General features: G+C 39.7%; 1 protein-coding gene across 3 annotated transcripts in view; it reads left to right on the top strand.

The window, feature by feature from the left end:
• SH3D19 (SH3 domain containing 19) overlaps positions 1–18,376 on the top strand; it is an 85,020-nt gene that overhangs the window by 53,542 nt on the left and 13,102 nt on the right. For all 3 annotated transcript variants that reach the window (XM_065633977.1, XM_065633976.1, XM_065633978.1), the window contains exons 8-12: positions 8,292–8,399; positions 11,767–11,879; positions 14,078–14,136; positions 16,467–16,731; positions 18,046–18,114. In XM_065633977.1, coding sequence (XP_065490049.1) covers positions 8,292–8,399; positions 11,767–11,879; positions 14,078–14,136; positions 16,467–16,731; positions 18,046–18,114 — 614 coding nt within the window. The remainder of the gene's footprint in view (positions 1–8,291; positions 8,400–11,766; positions 11,880–14,077; positions 14,137–16,466; positions 16,732–18,045; positions 18,115–18,376) is intronic.

Here is an 18,376-nt window from a genome sequence, read left to right as displayed (position 1 = left end):
TAACTCTCAGTGTTTAACTGGTAGTTTAAACTACCAAAGCTGGCTGGATGATTTTCTTTCAAGTTTACCTCAGGCAATCCTGTGGATTTCATCAGTGTTTGACAGAATCTTCAACAGCACAGCTCTTAGTAGAGTGAGCTTGCCCTCACCAAACATCAATGATTTTATATTTGTCCAACCCATATGGAGAAGGGGAACTACTCTGGTGCCAGTAGAGACTCTGGGTACCAAGATCCCTTTCAAAGCTTTCAGTACCCTCTCTGCCACTTGAAGTCTGTGGGAGCTTTGGAAGCTCAACAGCTCTGAGATTCAGAAGTGAACTGTGGCAGAACCTTGCATCCAACTCCTGTCTCTGATGCTGGCCCAAGGGAGGTGCCGGGAAGGAGAAGTCAGGAATGACAAGTCTGTAGAACTGCTCCTTTTATCAGCAGCCAAAATTGGTGCCAGTTTTAAGTGCCATAATTTTGGACTCAAAGGCTAGAGATAATGTTCAAAGCCATTTGCATCCTAATGAAATTACTTCTGTTCAAGTCAGTCGTTTGGAATGGGAAGGCATCTGTTTGGCACTCTAAATCTTGAGGTGCTAATGCTTTGATGACAGTTGTGATGTTTCAGATCATCTGGGGTATTTTTACATTTCTCTTATAGCTGATAACAGGGATTTGTGCAGTTCCTAAAGGTTAAAAGTTCCAGTAATCCATCAGGTGGGCTCTCTTCTCACTAATTCATTTTTACAAAGGCTTGGAAACGAAATCCTTGTGCAAGTTGAACTGAGTGTAAATTCCATGTCTTCAGAAGATCCATGATTTTACCCGTAACTTGTGTTAGTTGCTGTGTTAAAGTGTGTAGTGTGCCTGCTTGCTAAATGTTCTGAGAATGTATGTTTTGGACAAAGAAAATAAGGTAACAGTGCATTTAAAGCACATATTTAAATTAAAACCCAGGGGTGATCTTGCTAGAATGTTTTCATTCCTTTTCATATGTGGAGAGCTACTCTTCTCTCGTCTTCTCTCTCTAAAACAGCCTATAATTCACTTATTGCTCTGTGCCTGATATTACCAGAACTCTATTTAAACCAAATGATTTGAAAAGCAATTCAGAGAGAGCCTTACCATACCAGCAGGAGACAGCTCTCTCTTTTGATATCTTCATCATATTTAGTGTATTTCAACTTTAACAATAATACAACTGCTGCATATTTCTTAATTATCTCTCCGTCTCTCTAACTACCTCATTGCAGTTTAAAAGTTAATTTCTGCCTGCATGGCAAAAAAACCCCCAAAAACCAAACAAACAAAACCCAAACAAACAAAAAAACACCACAAAAAAACCCAACCAAACCAATGCTGCTCTCCATTTATATGTTTTGTTCCTTCTTATGGCATGAATGGTGGAATTTGTGTGACATTGTAGTCAATCAGAAGTGCTGCTTGGGCAACTCCAAATTTGTCTGTTGTGGGAGTATCGTGCAGCTGCTTGTTTTTAATTGCTTCCTCAGGAAGGAAAAGAAAAAAAGAACTGAAATATTTCTAACTGGTAGATTAGTCCAGACATATCTTCAAAATAATGCAGCTTTTCTTAGGGTTCTGCTGTGTTTACTTCCGATTACTCTTGTTGTGGTTATTTTAAAGTTACCTGTCTCCTTTTTGACTTACTGCCAAAAGTATCTTTCCCAGAAAAGCGTGAGCTCTCTCATCCATTTTAGTCTGCTATTTGGCTTAAACCTCTGACAAAACCAGATTTACCTGAAGGTGTGCTACCGTGGGGTGGAGGAATGGAAGCTTGGGTCTCTGCTGTGCCCTGTTGGTTTTGCTGCAAGGTTGTCATTCTCCAGCAGCAGTGGTAACAAGCATCCGTTACCTCTTCAGATGCTACAGATCTTTGCTTAGTAAACATAAATTGAAGCCTTTGAGGAGCTTGGAAGTGACTCCACTGTTACCACAGGAGAAAACCTTATATGTAGTTTCAGGAAACAATTAAGGTTTTTGAATCATAGATACATAATAGATGAGGAGTCCTTTGGGTTGTCAAATACAAATGAATTTGCTTTTGAGTTTCATGTCTATAGATACTGTTAAGTGGTAACACACAAGTAGTAATGTTCTTAATAACAACTATCTTCTCTGATGATTAAATCTGTTTATTTTACAGTAGCACTTAAAATGCAGATATACTTTGATCAGGAGGATTGTCCAAGAACAATCAAATGCTTATTTAAAAGAAGTGTTTATAAATCGGTATTTTTTTCCTTTGCTGAAAGTATGTGAGATTCCTGCAAGAGGGTAGATAGGTATTTTAAAAAACATTGCAATTTCTCTTTTCCTTCACATTTTCATTTAAAAGATTTTGTATGCCCTACAGCTTTCCATTACAAATCCTCTGCTTTGGAGATTCCCAACTTGCCTGTTTTGGGGCACTTCAATCTGTTTCCGGTGAACAAGCCTTCATTCACCTGGCAAGAATGGACCAGGCTGCATTTCTTAATCTGCAGGGTAATTGAGGAGGTTCGCAGTGGTGGGGTTTTTTTTGTCACCCACTGTATGTCCAAATACCCTCTGTCATCCAATTTTTGAAGCTAGACGAGGTTATGCAACCAGTTTCTAACAACATGATCTCATGGCTGACCTGTTGAGGGCAGGAGGTTGGATTAGAGACCTCCTGAAGGCTCTTGCAGTCTGAACTATTCTAGTTTTACTTCCACTACCAAAATAGATTAATGATGTAGGAATAGGCTCCTAACTCTCATGTAATAGCTCGTGCTGGTATAAGCAGTCTTTCTGTGCCAAAGGTGGTGTAATTGCTATCACCTTTACTAGTGTGGACAAGCTGGCAATGCACTGATCGGTTGTGCTATTAGGTACACAAAGGTAGTAAGTGTGGGCATTCCCGCCCTTTGAGAGGGAAGTGCTGAAAGCTCGGAAAAGGTCCTCTTGTGTCTGTCTCTGTGTAAGATGTAGCACTGTAGTTTTCCACCCTGTAAACGTTTGTATTGCCATTAAATGTTACAATTGCCCAAGAAGTTTTGCTGTTCTAGTAGTAGATTTTATTTTGTCTGCTCTCCAACTTTCTTACGCCATGGATGATACATTTCATTGCTCAGTTAAGGGCATCTTGCATTTTCAACAAGTACATTTAGGTTGGATCTCCTATTGCATCTCTCAGCATTTTTTTATATATACTTTCCAGACAATATCAGACTCTGCATAATTCTTTGACTTTGAGCACTTTTGTCATGCTGATGGCTAGGCTTCTTCTGCAAACTCCACATGTATCCTGTAAACATCATTCATTCTTTAACTCTTTCCTCAAAAACAGTGATCGCTGGCCTTGAGTTGCTGTGCTTTTTTGGTGATCTGTCATGTCAGCAGTGAACAGGGAGCAATGCCTAAAGCCTATGCAAGTAGTTCGCTACAATTTCTCTGCTTTAACAATAAATGTTACTGAAGTCTTTGCACAACTCTTTTTAACAAAATCTTGTTAATGTGCGAGAAGTTTGAAATTTCTGTTTTGGCATCTGGACATAAGGTTTCTGGCAGGAAAGATAATCCTCAAGATAAAACTTTCTGAAATTATTTTGTGCTTGCTCTGGTGTTGTGTGCTTTTGATAAAACAGCATAAGCAGGTGCAGAAATCAAACTAATGCTTTGGCAACCACATTGGAAAAGCTAGTAATTTCACTGATGAAAAATACTAGGGAAAACTGAGGTATGGAAAATCACTGATGCTGAAATTTGGGTAGGATACCTGGTCTAATACGTCCATTTATAGTTGTGAATAGGTTGAGATTTAGAACATATGCGTGAACGTCAGGCTTTTGGTTGTAGCATTTCACAGTGTTTCTTGAGCATGGGCCCCGTTCCTGTTTGGGATGTTATCTGTCAGGTTTCCACCAAATGTCCACTTTTATCACTAGGAGGGGCCTGTTAAAAATCTTCACCTAAGTGTGGGTTAAATGTGCTTCCAGAAGCACCAGCGTGTTTTCATGGGGCTGGGTTGTAATAAAACCATTTTTTCAACATGAGTTAGCTCTATTCTCTGTTCAGGGAAGAGCCCAATAACAATTATGTTCTGTGTGAAGACAATGTGTGAGCCTTGCCTTTAACAGCTGATTTAGGTTTTTTTTAATTAAACATCGAAAGTAGACACAGTTGCATACGTCTGTAGTGGCAAGTGTTGTAATGTCAGCATCAACACCTTTTGTACTACATCGTTGTCACGTGTACTGCGAGTACTTGCAGGACCGAGCATCTTCACAGCAGATAATACTATTCTGTGCTTTCAGCTTTCCATGTCTGATTTACTTGGAGGTTCCCCTTATTGCTGCTGAGGCATCTGTTACCATCTTACTACCACTTACTTAAAGACCACCAATACATGTTTCAGAAAGATATCCATCTGTCCTGCTCACATGGGCAAAACCTGGTGTTTGTTCTGTAACCTCCTAATTTTTTATTTTAAACAAAGGTGGTAAATGAGAGGGGGAGAGGGAAATAGCTGATTCTCCTAAACTGGTAAAAGTAAGAGATGATATACAGTGTATTTGAATGCACAGCTTTCATTTGTCTTTCCTGTGAACAAGCACAGTAATATACATTATCACATAAATCTTTGAAACAGAAGCTGTAGAAAAGTGAGACTAAGGAAGACACAGGCTTTAAGCATCGTCGTAAAAGTTTAATAAAAAAAAAAAATCAATAGAAGTCTGTTGATATGTTATGAAAAATGCCTTGCAGATTAATTTCCTTGAGCTGAGAAGCTCTAAATGAGTATATTAACAATTCTGTTTTCACACTTCCGTGAATTATACTCAAACGATGCCCAGTTGTTGTTAAACAACATAAAAAATTGATATGTTGTCAGCCGCATTGCACAAAGCAGCGCAGTCATTTACTCAGCCAATTTCTGCTGCAAACCCAACACTGGGGAATGGAATAACACAAACAAGGTAATGAGTTTTAAACTAATTATGAGGTGACAACAGTATAACTGAACATAAGATAATGAGTGGAAAACTAAGGTGCAGCGAATGGTTTTCTCAGCCTTAGATTACTTTTCTCAAACTTTAAAATTACTTATCAGATTTATTGATTTAGAGACCTCTACCAACTGTTGAATGGTTGAGAAAGCCATTTCTATGCATAGCAATGATTAACAGCTGACAAACAGTAATTCTGTACAACTTTAAGTCTTCGATAAATCTACAAGAATACAGATCTGTGATTATTTGGGGTGTTTACAGCGTTTCCACTTGTTCTTACGATGCCTGTATTTTTATAAGATAGAGGCTTTGGAAAATTGTTCCCTCATTTTTCATGCAGAATTTCCTGAACCTCTGCAAAACCTTACCTTGAGAAGGTGCTCCATGTACCAGCATGTTCCCTATGGTCCTGCTCTGCCAAAGAGCCCGTGACTGAGCCCTGCTCACCTTTCTGCTGCTCTCCCTGTGTCTCCAGCTTCCCAATGGGCCAGTAGAGCTTCGAGGCCCTGCTGTCTCACCATGGTCTGTCGTGGAGTTGCCAGCTAACCGAAAGAGAGAAGAAAACCCAGTTTCAAGGTTTTTCTTCTCTTTTCAGCCACACTAAAGTTACTCTGAAAACCAGCATAACAGTTAAGATTAATCTTTTTTTAATGCAATTCAAACATTAGCAGTGTAGCTAGCAAGACATTGGTAGAAAGAAATGAAAGAAAATTATAACTGCAGGCTTGCCCTAAGAGTGGGATTTGTGTTTCTTGTAGTGACTGTGCTGCCAGAATGCTTGCGCCCATTTTGTCACCTGTGCTTTGAAGTCACAGAATCACAGAATCATTCTGGTTGGAAGAGACCCTCAGGATCATCAAGTCCAACCATTAACCTAACTCTGGCAGTAAACCATGTCCCTGAGAACCTCATCTCCGCATCTGTTCAACTCTTCCAGGGATGGTGACTCCACCACTGCCCTGGGCAGCCTGTTCCAATGTCCTTTCCAGGAAGAAATTGTTCCCAATATCCAATCTAAACCTCCCCTGGTGAAACTTGAGGCCGTTTCCTCTTCTCCTATCACTCATTACTTGGGAGAAGAGACCGACCCCCTTTCCACTAGAAAAACCCTTGCTCTGATGCAGCTTTCATTGAAGAGACCTAAACCTTTTACTGACTAGTGCTAATCCATAACTTGAACAAGGTGGGGTTTTTACCTTAACCATTTAAAACACTGTGGGTTGCCTTTGCCTAGTTTCTAGATGTACCAGTGTCTTTGGGCATAATGTGATGGAGCCATCTTCTCTCTAGATGGTAACAGGGTTTATTTTTAACTATAGCCTGTATACCTTCAGCAGGCAAATCCTTGACCTGTCATGATCTTTTCTACCTGAAGCGTAGGCTCGAAGCTGTTGTACGAGTAGCCTGGCAGAAGGAATTGATGTGCTTTTGATTCACGATTAAAGTGTGACGTGAAGGTACCCAGGCAGATGTCTGGGGAGCCTGTTGGCAGCTAGATGCCTTGACTTTGAGGGAGACCATGGCACAACCCCCCACAGCATACCTCTACGTGATGGATAAGCCTAGGAAGAGAGCCTCAAGCAAGGGGCTAGCGGGAAGTGGACATTTGAGCAGCACCCAGTGGGCACAGACCAGGCAGCACATTGTCCCGCTGGTGCTGCAGCTGCCGGCAGCGGGAGCTGGGGGGCCTAGGGGCGCTGGCAGAGGGACTGTGACCACCAAGTCGCGTGCATCCCTTACACTGTAATTAGCAGCTCAATGTTACACAGTGTTTTCTCCCTCTGAAATTACTTTGGGCCTATTTTTGGCTAAAACAAACAAACAGACCAACAGCAAAAACCACAGCAAACAAGCAAAACCCCACAGAGCTTGATGTACTCAATCACCTTCCCCTCTCTCTAGAAATGCCGAAGCTTTTTAATTAAAATGCTAAAAGGTTTTTAATGAAGTGGTTCATAAATAAATACCGTCTTTCTGGATTTTCTTAAACCTTACGTGTATTCTAATACACAGATTTCTAGTGTAGTGATAAACTGGATTGTGTTACAGTATCCAAAATTATCTGTAAGAAATCATGACTTCATATTACATGACTTTTAAATTGTTTTTTTAAGTGTTGAAGTTAGAATTTTTTCAAATAACGGGGCTTACAACTTTGTCAGAAAGTGTGATGGTAATTTTGGGAAAGGGTATGTTCTTATAAAAGGTGCTGAAGAATTTAGAGAGATGCCTAGCGTGCTTTTTCTCTGAGACTCTGACACTCGATAAATAACATCTCATTGAGCTACACATCTGAAAAGGCCACCAGAGGAGATCAAACTCGGTTCTTAGGGCTATGAATATGTGGCATGGAGAATTTATTGTCTGGAGTGCTTCTCCAGTTTCCAAATTTACACATTTATGATACCGTTAAACGTTGCCATTTTACTGCAGTTTTTGTTAACATCAGAGTAAAACGTAGCAGTTGTTAACAACAGAGAAGAGGCATAAATGAAGTATTGCTCTTTGACATGAAGGTGTACTTCAGAAAGAACCCGTTGATTTGCATTTTATTTATGTACAAGTATTTTTACAGCTGCCTTCTACATGCACATATGTTCCCATGCCTATTAATAAGAGACCAGTGCTTAAGTTTGTGAAGCATAGAAAACATTGCTCCTGTCTTAGCGATGGAATGAGTGGACAGGCTTGTAGAGGAGTGAGTGATAGGTACAGGCAGGGGCAGAGCTCAGGCACGACTCCCAGTCCTTGGGCTGCAGCAGTCTCCTCCATGACATCAGGTTTATAATCAACAAAGTGATGCAGAGTCTTGCAGGGAATTAGTTGTTCTACAGCAAAGACGTTTTGTTGTCAGTAATATTTAAATGCTTTGTTTTGTTTCCATAGGCATTTTATCTGCTGCAGTGCTGATTCTTTAGCTTTGGCAAGATTTTATTGATTAAAACTTTTTAGCGAATGTGTTCGCAGCTATGTCTGCATATTAGAGCAACTGCTTTGAAAACATTTCCCTAAAGCCCTCCTCATTTCAGGACTCTGTTACCAAGAAATGCAGTTCCTCTTGTTCAGTGGCTTATATAATCCCAGAAGGCATCTGGAGCATGTTTATGTTAAGTCAACTATGAATGCAGATGTACAGAAAAGACATATTATTTACAAAGAGCTGAGTACACTCTTTGCATCAGCCTGATTTATATATTTTTTATGACTTTCTTGGATGTGAAATATCAATGTTCTTAACAATGAAAGCAATACCCAGTGAAATTTGTGTTCAACAAATAAATTTTAAACATGTTGGTTGTTTTTCCCTTTTTAGATCCATTTCAGTTCCTCACCAAAAGTGAACCTGCAAAGGAACAGACCGCTCAACCCGCTTTAGCCCGGAAACCCACTGTGATCCGAATCCCAGCTAAGCCTGGGAAACGTAAGTTCTTCTCCCAAACTGCCTGAGAAATTTCTGTCAGAAAATCATTTTAACTGGAACTTACTGTTTACTAATTGAGTTGCTGTTTACTAGCTATATTAGCTGCCAAAGGAATCTTGTGGTACAGTTTGACAAGACAGAGGAGCCAACCTAAGGGCTGCGGGGGGAGGGAAGGAGGAATAGCTGGGAGTCATGTTCCCCTCTCCCTGCCTCCCAGCTACCTCGTCAGGCTCCCTCCCTTGCACTGAATTTGATGTCCCTCAAACCTTATGGAACTAATGCATATCAGAGGTGAAACAGGGCGGGGGGATCTAAAGGCTGGCAGGGAAGAGCTGGAGGGGACCCTCTGAGCAGGAGCAAGCTTGTTTCATCAGTTAAACCGCATCGCTGAGCTGTACCTTTGGTCAAATTGACTTCTGTTCTCACATCAGCTGAGGATATTTTAATGCTGCTCCCAAGCTTCCTGGGAGCAGGGCTCCCACTTGTCAAAGGGACAACGTTAGTGTATTAAACTTTGCTTCAAACACAGCATAGTCGGGATGTAAGCATAGTTTTTGCAGCTTACATCAAAAAGTTCCCTTGACCCTTGTTAGATTTGAAATCTGTGGCCATTTAAGCAACAGTGTTTTGGCAGCAGTTGAGGGAATAAGGAATGCCTGCGAGAACTTGGATGCAAAAACCTGATGTGTTCAATTTTGTGTCAAGGTCTTGACTATAGTTTTCTGACAGTTACCATATCCCTAATGCCTTCCACCTCTAATCTTTTCCAGCTTTACAAATGACACTGACAGTATCTCAGAGTGGAAATTTATCAGAAAGCCACAAGGTCTTTGTGTTGATCTTTGTATGCTGGAGTACACACTTGCTGCTGTTCAGCCTTATGTTTTATCCTCAAAGCTTAGGGAGAAATGTCACCAGATAGCTCTTAAAACTCGTATTTCAAAATCATATTTTACTACATTGAGTAGTAGCAACTAGATGTCCAGGTGGGTTTTCTCCTAAGACCTTCTCTCATTATTTTCCAAGTTCCCTTCTCCTGCCATCACCACTCTAGTGCTAGAATATTAGGTTTTCTTTTCCTCTGCATATGTGAGAAATGCAGAGGAAATTATTAAAAATGCAGAGAAGACTGAAGATAAAGCTATGAGTAAAAGTCTTTCTGTTAATAGCTGATCATAAATAAAAGGTTTTTTTCATTTGGAAGAATACGTTTACAAACTACTGTGAAGAACCAAAGATATAATTCTTCACAAAGGAAATTGCAATTTCCATTTTTAAAGAAAAAAAGACGTGACAATATATTTTTTCTTTATTTTTTGCCTGAGCTGGATTATCTTTTGAATTTGCGGATAACCAGTCCCTTGCTGCTCTCTAGTGGTAATTGAACTTTCCACAGGAGACTGCCCGTCATGCTGTACTCAGCTACGGTTGTCGGGGGCTGCGAAGGACTGCTTTGTGGGAGGCTGTGGCTATAAGATTAATGGCATGTGGAGGAACAGCAGCAGGTTCCAAGAAAGCAGAGTGGCCTTTTGTCACACAGGAGCTGCTGCAGAAATGTAAGCTGTTAAAAAATGAAAAAAGTACAACTGGGCTAAGGTATAACATGGATACAATAGGATTTACCTTGTAAGAGGGCCACATAGTATCAGTGCAAGGGGCCTTTCACCATCATGGGTACGGAGGGAGATTAGTTCTGTCAGGAACCAGCACAAACCTAAAAGAAAAACCCCAATAAGCAAAAAACCCCACCCAGCACTACCAAAAAGGGGACAGAGCTGGATGCTTAAGAATTTGAACTCCAGTAAAGCACTCATTTAGCATTAGCATTTTTGTCAAGCTGTGATTAGAAAGGAAGCAATAAACTTCCACTTCAGTTATTATACTTAGAAATCACTGAAAATAACACCTGCCTTCTAGTTCTTGTGGGGTTTTTTCCCCTTCCTTTATTTCCTTTCATTTTGATCTTATAAAGAGTAAAGGCAAGAAAATTAGGACATCTGTGTATATATCAAGATTTGAAGTGGTGAGAATAAAGAAGTCTCTCATGCTTTTTATATATCAGTAAGGTATGAGAAGATTTCTCTTGCAATTACTGACAGGTATTGTTTTTACTTTTCATCCATCATACTACCTTAGAAGAGCAATGAACTTCACTAACTTTTTCCCCCTGCTTGATCCCTGCCAACACAATAACTGTGACCTGCTCCTAAGAATAAGGGATTTATCCTTGAACTGATCAATTTTTAAACATCACACCAGTGTTTTGGATCATAGTAATGCAACTGAGGTGTTTAAAAGAAACGATACTTCTCCTTCCTATGTGTTGTTTCTTTGTTGAGAGTACTTTTCATGAAACAAGCAACTGGAAGTTTTCAGTTGGATAGAATCTCTCCTCTTTTTTTGTCTATAAATGTCCAGGCTGTCTACATATATTTTTACATCACTTCAAGACTTGCTGGAAGTCAGAAAAGCTTAAGTGTCTGAAGTTCTTTGTATGAAATGAATTTTCTTGGTGTACAAATATGTTGCAAAATAGATGGCAAGGTTCCAATATATAAAGACAAAATAATTGGTAAATACGCTAGCAAAACTTGTCCAAGTGCTTCCCAGGTTGCAGTGGCAGAGATGTTGAAAGCAAATAGCATGTAATTAGCAGGTTTTTGTGTTCTCTATTGAGACTGAGGACATTGTCACTCTTCCCTAGTAAGAGCTGTACTGTTTCTTCTTCCATGTCCTAAATTTGCTTAGTTCCTCAAAGACTATGAGGGAGCTTCTGTCTCTGTTTTGATTCTGTCACCCTGAATTTTGTAGCAGGCAACAGTTTATTTTCTTGCCTTTACCTTTCTGGAGATTCTTCCATCCAAGTCTCCTGATCTTTCAGGGTTACTTGAAATAACCCTCAGCTGTTTTCCAGCCTGAAGGATATTCCAGGAGCTGACAGCTGAAAAAAGTGAGCCAGTTTAGAAATGTGGCTGAGAGATGGTGATGGTGTTTCAGGGTATCCAGTAATGAGTCTGACATTCCCAGGGGTAGAAACTCTTCTACTCATCTGATATTATATCAACAAGTATTGCAGCTGAAGCCCTGATACCCTAGAATAACATGCTGGTGTCCTGAGAGTAAAGTGAAGATCTGTTACTCAGGTTGGGAAGTACTCCTGAATCAACCTTAGAGTTGCAATGTTCCCTTCATGTCCCTTTTCACTAATCTTTAAGTGGTCCTGCCCATTGGCTGCTCTGGCTTCAAGGAAGGAAGTTGCATTCACAAAAAAATTCCCCAAACCAAAGTGGATTCCCTTACTTATCATTGGTCCATGTAAAGAAGCTTTTAATTAGACTTTAATTTGGAAACTTTTGGGTTTTTACAGCTTTAAATGAAATCCCACATAGCCCGCCACCACTTCCTGCTGAAAAGCCTATTGGGAACGCCTCTGATGTTACAGTGGGAAAACCCAACAGTGGTGACCTAGTGAAAAAAGTGGTAAGTTAGAACTGTTTTCCTGTATTGCAACTTTGTCTGCTTTGGTTAACAGATCTCTTGTGACTCTCAAGCATTTGTGAAGTGAGTTATTTGAAGGACCAAAGGATGAAAAGGACTACTTGAAAATATAAGGCATTTTTCTTAAAAGAAAATTCTCTAATTTAATTAGGTAATTTAGACTGCTGTCAGTTCTGAAAAGTGCTTTGTTGATTTTATTAAGCTTTGATCACATCTATCTTCAATTTTCTGTATTTAGCAGCTGGAATCAGGATATTCTACAATTTAGTTTTAAAAGCACTGCAAAGTGGTTCAAAGTCCAATGAGATTTACATAGTGAAATATTGTCCTTTAGAAATGTATTTTTTTTTTACCTTCATACACACAGTACCTCTCAGTGTCTGTGCTAATTTCCAGCCAGAGGAAAGTTTTCTGTATATGAATGAAGCTTGCTTTCTTCCGCTGTTTCCTTCTAGTTGTTTTCTGCTAGTCCTGAGTAGAATCATCTATTTTGGAAAGTAAGGCTCTGGTCCTCGCTCCTGAGCACACAGTAACAGTAGACATTGTAGCTGTTTTTCCTATGTGCCCTTTGACACAGATTTACAGAAGGGAATGAAAATAAACTAATAAATGACCGTAGAGTTTCCAAATTTTGAGTGCTGTGGTGGCAAGAGAATGGCAGAGAATCTTGTGGAAACCACAGGCAGTAAATAGATAAAATCAAAAGCCCTCACTAGATTGACAGCTGTCAACAGATGTGGCTACCTCTGCTAATAGCATAAAGGGTTTTTTAAATGTCATGATTGAAGAGGCTATTCTTACAGGTCCCATCTTCTCTGGATAATACTGAAAAAAATAATTTCCAATGCAAGATATTAAATAACATTTTATACAATGCAACCCCAAAACTTTTACAATGTCATCCAGGTTATTGTGACAGGCATGTCTAAGCTTCAGAGGGCTTTTTTAAAGAAAAAGACTGCATCAAATCCACTGAAACATTTAATTCTTATCTTTGGAAAGAAAAGAACTCCTGTGCTTCTGGAACTAGTATTGTTTGTCAGTGGAAGTGATTAACTAGGAACAGTAAAAATCATTGACCATAAGCAGCAGTTGGCACAAATTTCTTCCCTTTCACATGGAAAATTTTTGATATGAGGATAATATCTCCATCTGAAAGTGGCAGGTTGGTTTCTTTCTAATCAGGATCGTTAAATCGGGAACATTCATTTGGGGACTTAATCAAGGGTCAAAATTTTGTCACAAAATACATTTAGGTATTTTCTAGGTGGGAAAAATCACAGAAATTGTTTACCAGTTTCAAGCACATGTATCCCTAATCAAGTAAACAAGACCGTTCAGACCTGCTCAAAATTACTGGTTCAAAAAGGATACTTTTGAACCCAGATTCAGCGCTCTGATTCAGCACGCAGTTCCACAAGCAGATGTGCTTGTTCCACGGAGCTGGCAGCACTTCCTGGCACTGGGATGAAAATGAACAGCAGGAGGCAGGAAGGCTGGTAACTTGTTAATCCATAACTCTGGTCCAAGCCCTTCAGACATGGCACATGTTCCCCTGTACTGACTCTGCTACAGGGTAGTGATGGCTGGCAGGGTCAGGATCGGCAGCTGGGGGGAGCGATGCCTTAATCTGCCAAAGCAAGATTCACTGGGGTTTATCTCTTAGATCTCTAGGAAACACAATTAGATGCCTTCTTTAATGAGAACTAAAGTTATTTGCAAGAGACGCTGTCTTGTGTGAGTTGCATCAATGTCATGGTTTTTGCCTTAAGCGTGTTCAAAGTCTTTCATCTGTCAAAGTTAAATCAAAATTGATAATGTAACTGCAGTGGTTGGAATCCTACAGGCAGTGAAATTGTACATTTGTATGACTCTCCTGAATTTAGCTCTTAAGTCCTGACTTTCATGTAGTAGGAAGAGAAGGCTGGCTCATACCTAATGCACAATTTAAGCTGTGATTCAGGTAGTCAACCAGGTTATTTACATCTCCCTCTATGTCCAACAAGACTTTAAAATGCCAGAACATACCATAATATTTACTACTTTATTCCCCAGACCTCCAGAAACTCTTGCTTTTCCTGTCAGTAATGTATAATTTAATATAAGAAGCGCATCATTTAAACAAGATCATTTTTGTGTCTTAGGTCTAAAGAAATGTTTTTTCTTTTGAATCTTCGTAGGAGTTGGATCATTCAGAACAGGGTGGGGTGCCTCAGCTAGAACCTGTCCTGTCCCCAAGGTAAGCACAGTTCTTCAATGGCTCACTTAGAAGTGCTGTTTCTGAGTTAGTTTGCCAAGTTTGTTTCCATGTAGACACTACCAGCTCTAGTCATAACTCAGTACACTTGGGTAGGAAATATGCTCACTAACAAATAGGCAGGACCAAGTTGCTAGCTGATTAGTACTTGTTTGTACATTATCGGTATGAGCAGGGAGATTATAGGAGGACAGCTGTTTGGCTTTTCAGCTAATGTACAGTGGCTGCTGACAGTCATTCCTTTCTGCATCTTTAACCTTTTCACCCACAGCTGAACGTAGAACATCTCCTCCTGCATGTTGCTGACCTTTTGATCAACAGAACTTGCACTTGTGACTGGGTTTGAGTGGTGAAGGAATGGAGGAGGCAGATGCTGCCATCCTGGAAAGGGCCGATGCTGGGCCAGCACCTTCCCAGAAGCACTAGCTAGTTTATACAGTTCAGGTCTAAAACACATGTGAAGGTGCACAATAAATGATAACTTTATTTTCTTTATTCTTTTGAACCAACAAGAAGAAGGTCTGCAGAGGCAAAAGTAGCTGGACCAGGCTTAAATTCACATCTACTAAATGCCAGAGACAAACTAGGGGGAGATAAGGCATTGGCTGCCTGGCCCACTGCAGCTGTCTCAACATCTACACTCTAAATCCATGGCTTTAAACACAAAGAGTTTGCTCTGTTGTGTTAGGACAAGAGAATCTTGCAGTTATTAAACTTAGGCTACCAATAATAATAAGTATTCAGTAACAGGAAAGAATGTGGTTGTACCTGCAAGGAAACGCCTCATTATTGCCCCTTATGGGCTTGTTACTTTCCCTCATTCTGTTTAGCATAACAGCAGTCCTGATTCTCCTGAGGGTCTCTGGAACTGCACTAAGTGTTTTGTCCTTTCACTCTTCTGCTCAAATGGATTTTTTTTTTTAAGTAACCAGTAATAATTCTCTGAATTGCTTCTTAGGGTTTTCTGGTTTAGTTGAGTTGCCTTACAAATATATGGGTTGGTTTGCTTCCAGATTTAATGCAGTCTAACTTGGAATTTCCCCTTTCGTCAATATACTTAGTTTAGGATGAGGCTAAGAAAGAGGAAAGGTGGAAGTTGAGCAGAAGTGGAAATTTTTTTTTGAAATTTAAAAAAAGATCCATACTCAAGTAGTAATAGAGAACTTGTATCAGGAGCATTAGTAGAGCACTAATATCTTCTCTAGTGGTGGACGACACTCACAAAATATGACAGAAGGATACTCCAAAGATCCACTAATGCACAGTTGTTGCAGTTGATCATTTTTAAAGACTCTTGAGGAATTCAAACGAGTAAATAATTATCCTGAATTACACTATATAAAAAAAAGAGAGACAATTGTAGCAGAAATTGCCAGTAACTGGCCAAAGATTTCCCAATAGCAGTGAAGCAATATTGTATTTTTGGAACAGTGGTAGTGCCAGGGTTCTTAATACCAGGAAGGTAAAGATTTACATACATAATGCTTGTTTATAACAGAGGTGATTTTTAATTAGCAGATAATTGATTTGACCCCACTCTTTGGTTCTAAAAGTCATGGCTTGTGTGTACTATATAGGCAGCTTTTTTATCAGTGCTTTGGAACAGGGATTTTTTAGATTTTTTTTTTTTTTTAATTTAGCACGGTCACTTACTAGTCTCTGATTTTGGTTTCTAAACTACTGGTACACTGATGAGAGTGTGGTACCTCCAGCATTGCCAGAAATCTTGAGTATTTTCACTGGTGTTTTCTTTCTGCAGTAGACATCTGTTGCATAAAAATGGTAAATTCTGCTATTGATGCCATTGTACAAAGTGGTGTCATATGTCATGAGTTTCAGCAGAGGCCAAAAAATCACTTCAGGTAAGTGACATGCCAGGAAATGAGCTGGGCTGATTCCTGAAGACTAGCTAGATCAGCAGAGCTTCTCAGGGCATTCACTAGAGCTCTCCACTAGAAGAATTCCATCCTGAGGTAGCTTCAGACAAAGCTCTTTCTAAAGGTGGATTGCTGAAAGAAATCCTGTTTATGTAGTGAGCTCCTGAGAAAGCTGGCAGGCTGTTGATAAGTGAAAGTGGTGAGCAGACTTGGATGTATGTACTCAAGGGATCTGTCTAAAGACTTTATCATCCAGTCCCAGTATCTGAAGAGTTCACGTATTCCCAGAGAGCTTCAGATACTACACGCTCTAAAGCCCAGGTCATCCTGAGTCGTGTTTCCTGATTGCATACTCTGTAGCTAGGGCTGTGGTGGAGGATGAGCTGGCAGGCTTATTAATATGCCTGCTTCTCTGATGGTTTGTCCAATTTTTAGGCCTGTGGATGGAAAAATTATACCTGCTCGACCTCCCCCACCTAAAGGTGCTCCTGGAAGGCCACCTCCACCAAAAATCTCTGCAGCCAAGACACCCTCCAAGAAGGACGCTCTGTCACGATCTACTTCTAATATCATTGCTGATAAAAAACCCAGCAAGTTCAGACTGGGACCCAAGAGAGCAAAAAGTCAATTCTTTAAAAATCCAGATCGAACATTACCTCCTAGACCTAAACCAGGTCATCCTCTCTACAATAAATACATGGTGAGAGTTGAGATATTCTGTCTGAGACTGTTGTTTGTAAAACAGTGGTGGGTAAAATAGTAGAAAAAAAAGTAGTAAAGTAGGTTACTATGATGTGGCTTTCGAAGTGCATCTATCAGCATAATCTTCCTTAGAAGATACTAATAGATAAATAGTAATAAGTATAAAGCAATATATACATGTGAATAGATATACGTGTGTCTTTCTTTTGTGTATATATGTAATATTTATATATATATATTTAATGCATAGCTTTTGGTTTTGGGAGGTTCTTTTTAACAGTCACCAGTTCTGAATTCTATTACAGCATGTAAAACGATGCTAAATAATTGTATATGTATATAGTTTTTCTCTGTATATGTCAAAATGCTTGAGGAAATTGGGGAAGCATGAGAACTTAAAAAGTGGTGTACCTTACTTAATCAAGCCTGCAAAGAATGAGGAATGTATCATCACTTACCTTACATTTTCGTCTTATTGATGCCATCCCTTTTCATTATAAAAATGTTTATTTTTGGTTTTGCATGTGTTGTTAGGGAATATTAAATATAAATGGATTGATGTTTTGATAAACAGGACAGAGTCTTTCCCCAGATACTTGAAACTGGTCAGCGATCAGGGCTGGTGATGACTTGAACCAGTGCTGTTGTCAAAAAAAGCACCCACGCAATCATAGCATGAACAACATCAACATTCAGCATGAAGTGGAAGCTTTTTGTTGCCTTCTTTTTGATCTTGACTCTTGCATTTAGATCCTTGGTGGAGGAGAGGAGCAAGAAAGAGAGAGAAAGATGAATCTAAGTTGATAGTAGGAACAGCTTTTAGATAAGGGAAGCATGTTGCTTCGTCTCTGGTGTAGCCACAACTATTTACATAAGAAACGTGACATATTTTTGTAGATGAGATTTTTTAAAGTAGCAGACCACTAGTAATTCCCTGTCCTCAAATGTTACTGTAAATAAAATTTTCCTCCCAGGTTGTTTTTCCAGTGCCCTCCATGACAAATGAATGCATTTCTGTGTCAGTGTGTTGCTGGACACCATGTACCGTATGGTATGATGCCAGTTAGGTGGCTAAGACTCATTTAAAGCGGATGACAACACCTGACTTTCTCAAAGTGGCAGTTCATATCACCAGCAGTCCATTCTGAATGCCTTCCAGAGGAGCTTGTCCTCTGCCACTGGACTCCTAAATGAGTTATCTGTAGTAGGTGGTTTTAATAGTTTCATCATCTGACCATTTTCACTTGCAGTGGGAATTTTGGGTGCTTAGAAATGAATCAAACTTCTCCATTTGCCTGTGTTTCTGTTCAAGCAACCTGTGCCTCACGGAGTTGCCAAGGAAGATTGTCTCCCCAGGAACGCTGGAGAATTGTCCTGTAAGGTAAGGCATTTTTTCTGCTGATAAATATTTAATGAGCAAGACTCCTGTTGCATTAAAGTATTAAGTGCCTTAGGCTTTAAAGGTTACACTGAGGAATGTAATAGTGGTTTATTAAATCCTTGTGTTTCTTTAATAAAAACAAAACGACCAACAAAACCCGATAATGGTGATTTGCTTTATAGCACAGGGACATTCTGCTTATGGAGCAGAGCAACAGTAATTACTTGGAGTGTCAGAAGGGAGAGGAAACTGGTAAAGTTCC

This window comes from Caloenas nicobarica, chromosome 4 (genome assembly GCF_036013445.1).
Source record: "Caloenas nicobarica isolate bCalNic1 chromosome 4, bCalNic1.hap1, whole genome shotgun sequence".
Lineage (NCBI taxonomy): Eukaryota > Metazoa > Chordata > Aves > Columbiformes > Columbidae > Caloenas > Caloenas nicobarica.
Note: the sequence above shows the minus strand (reverse complement) of the source record. Positions and strands in the feature narration are given on the sequence as shown.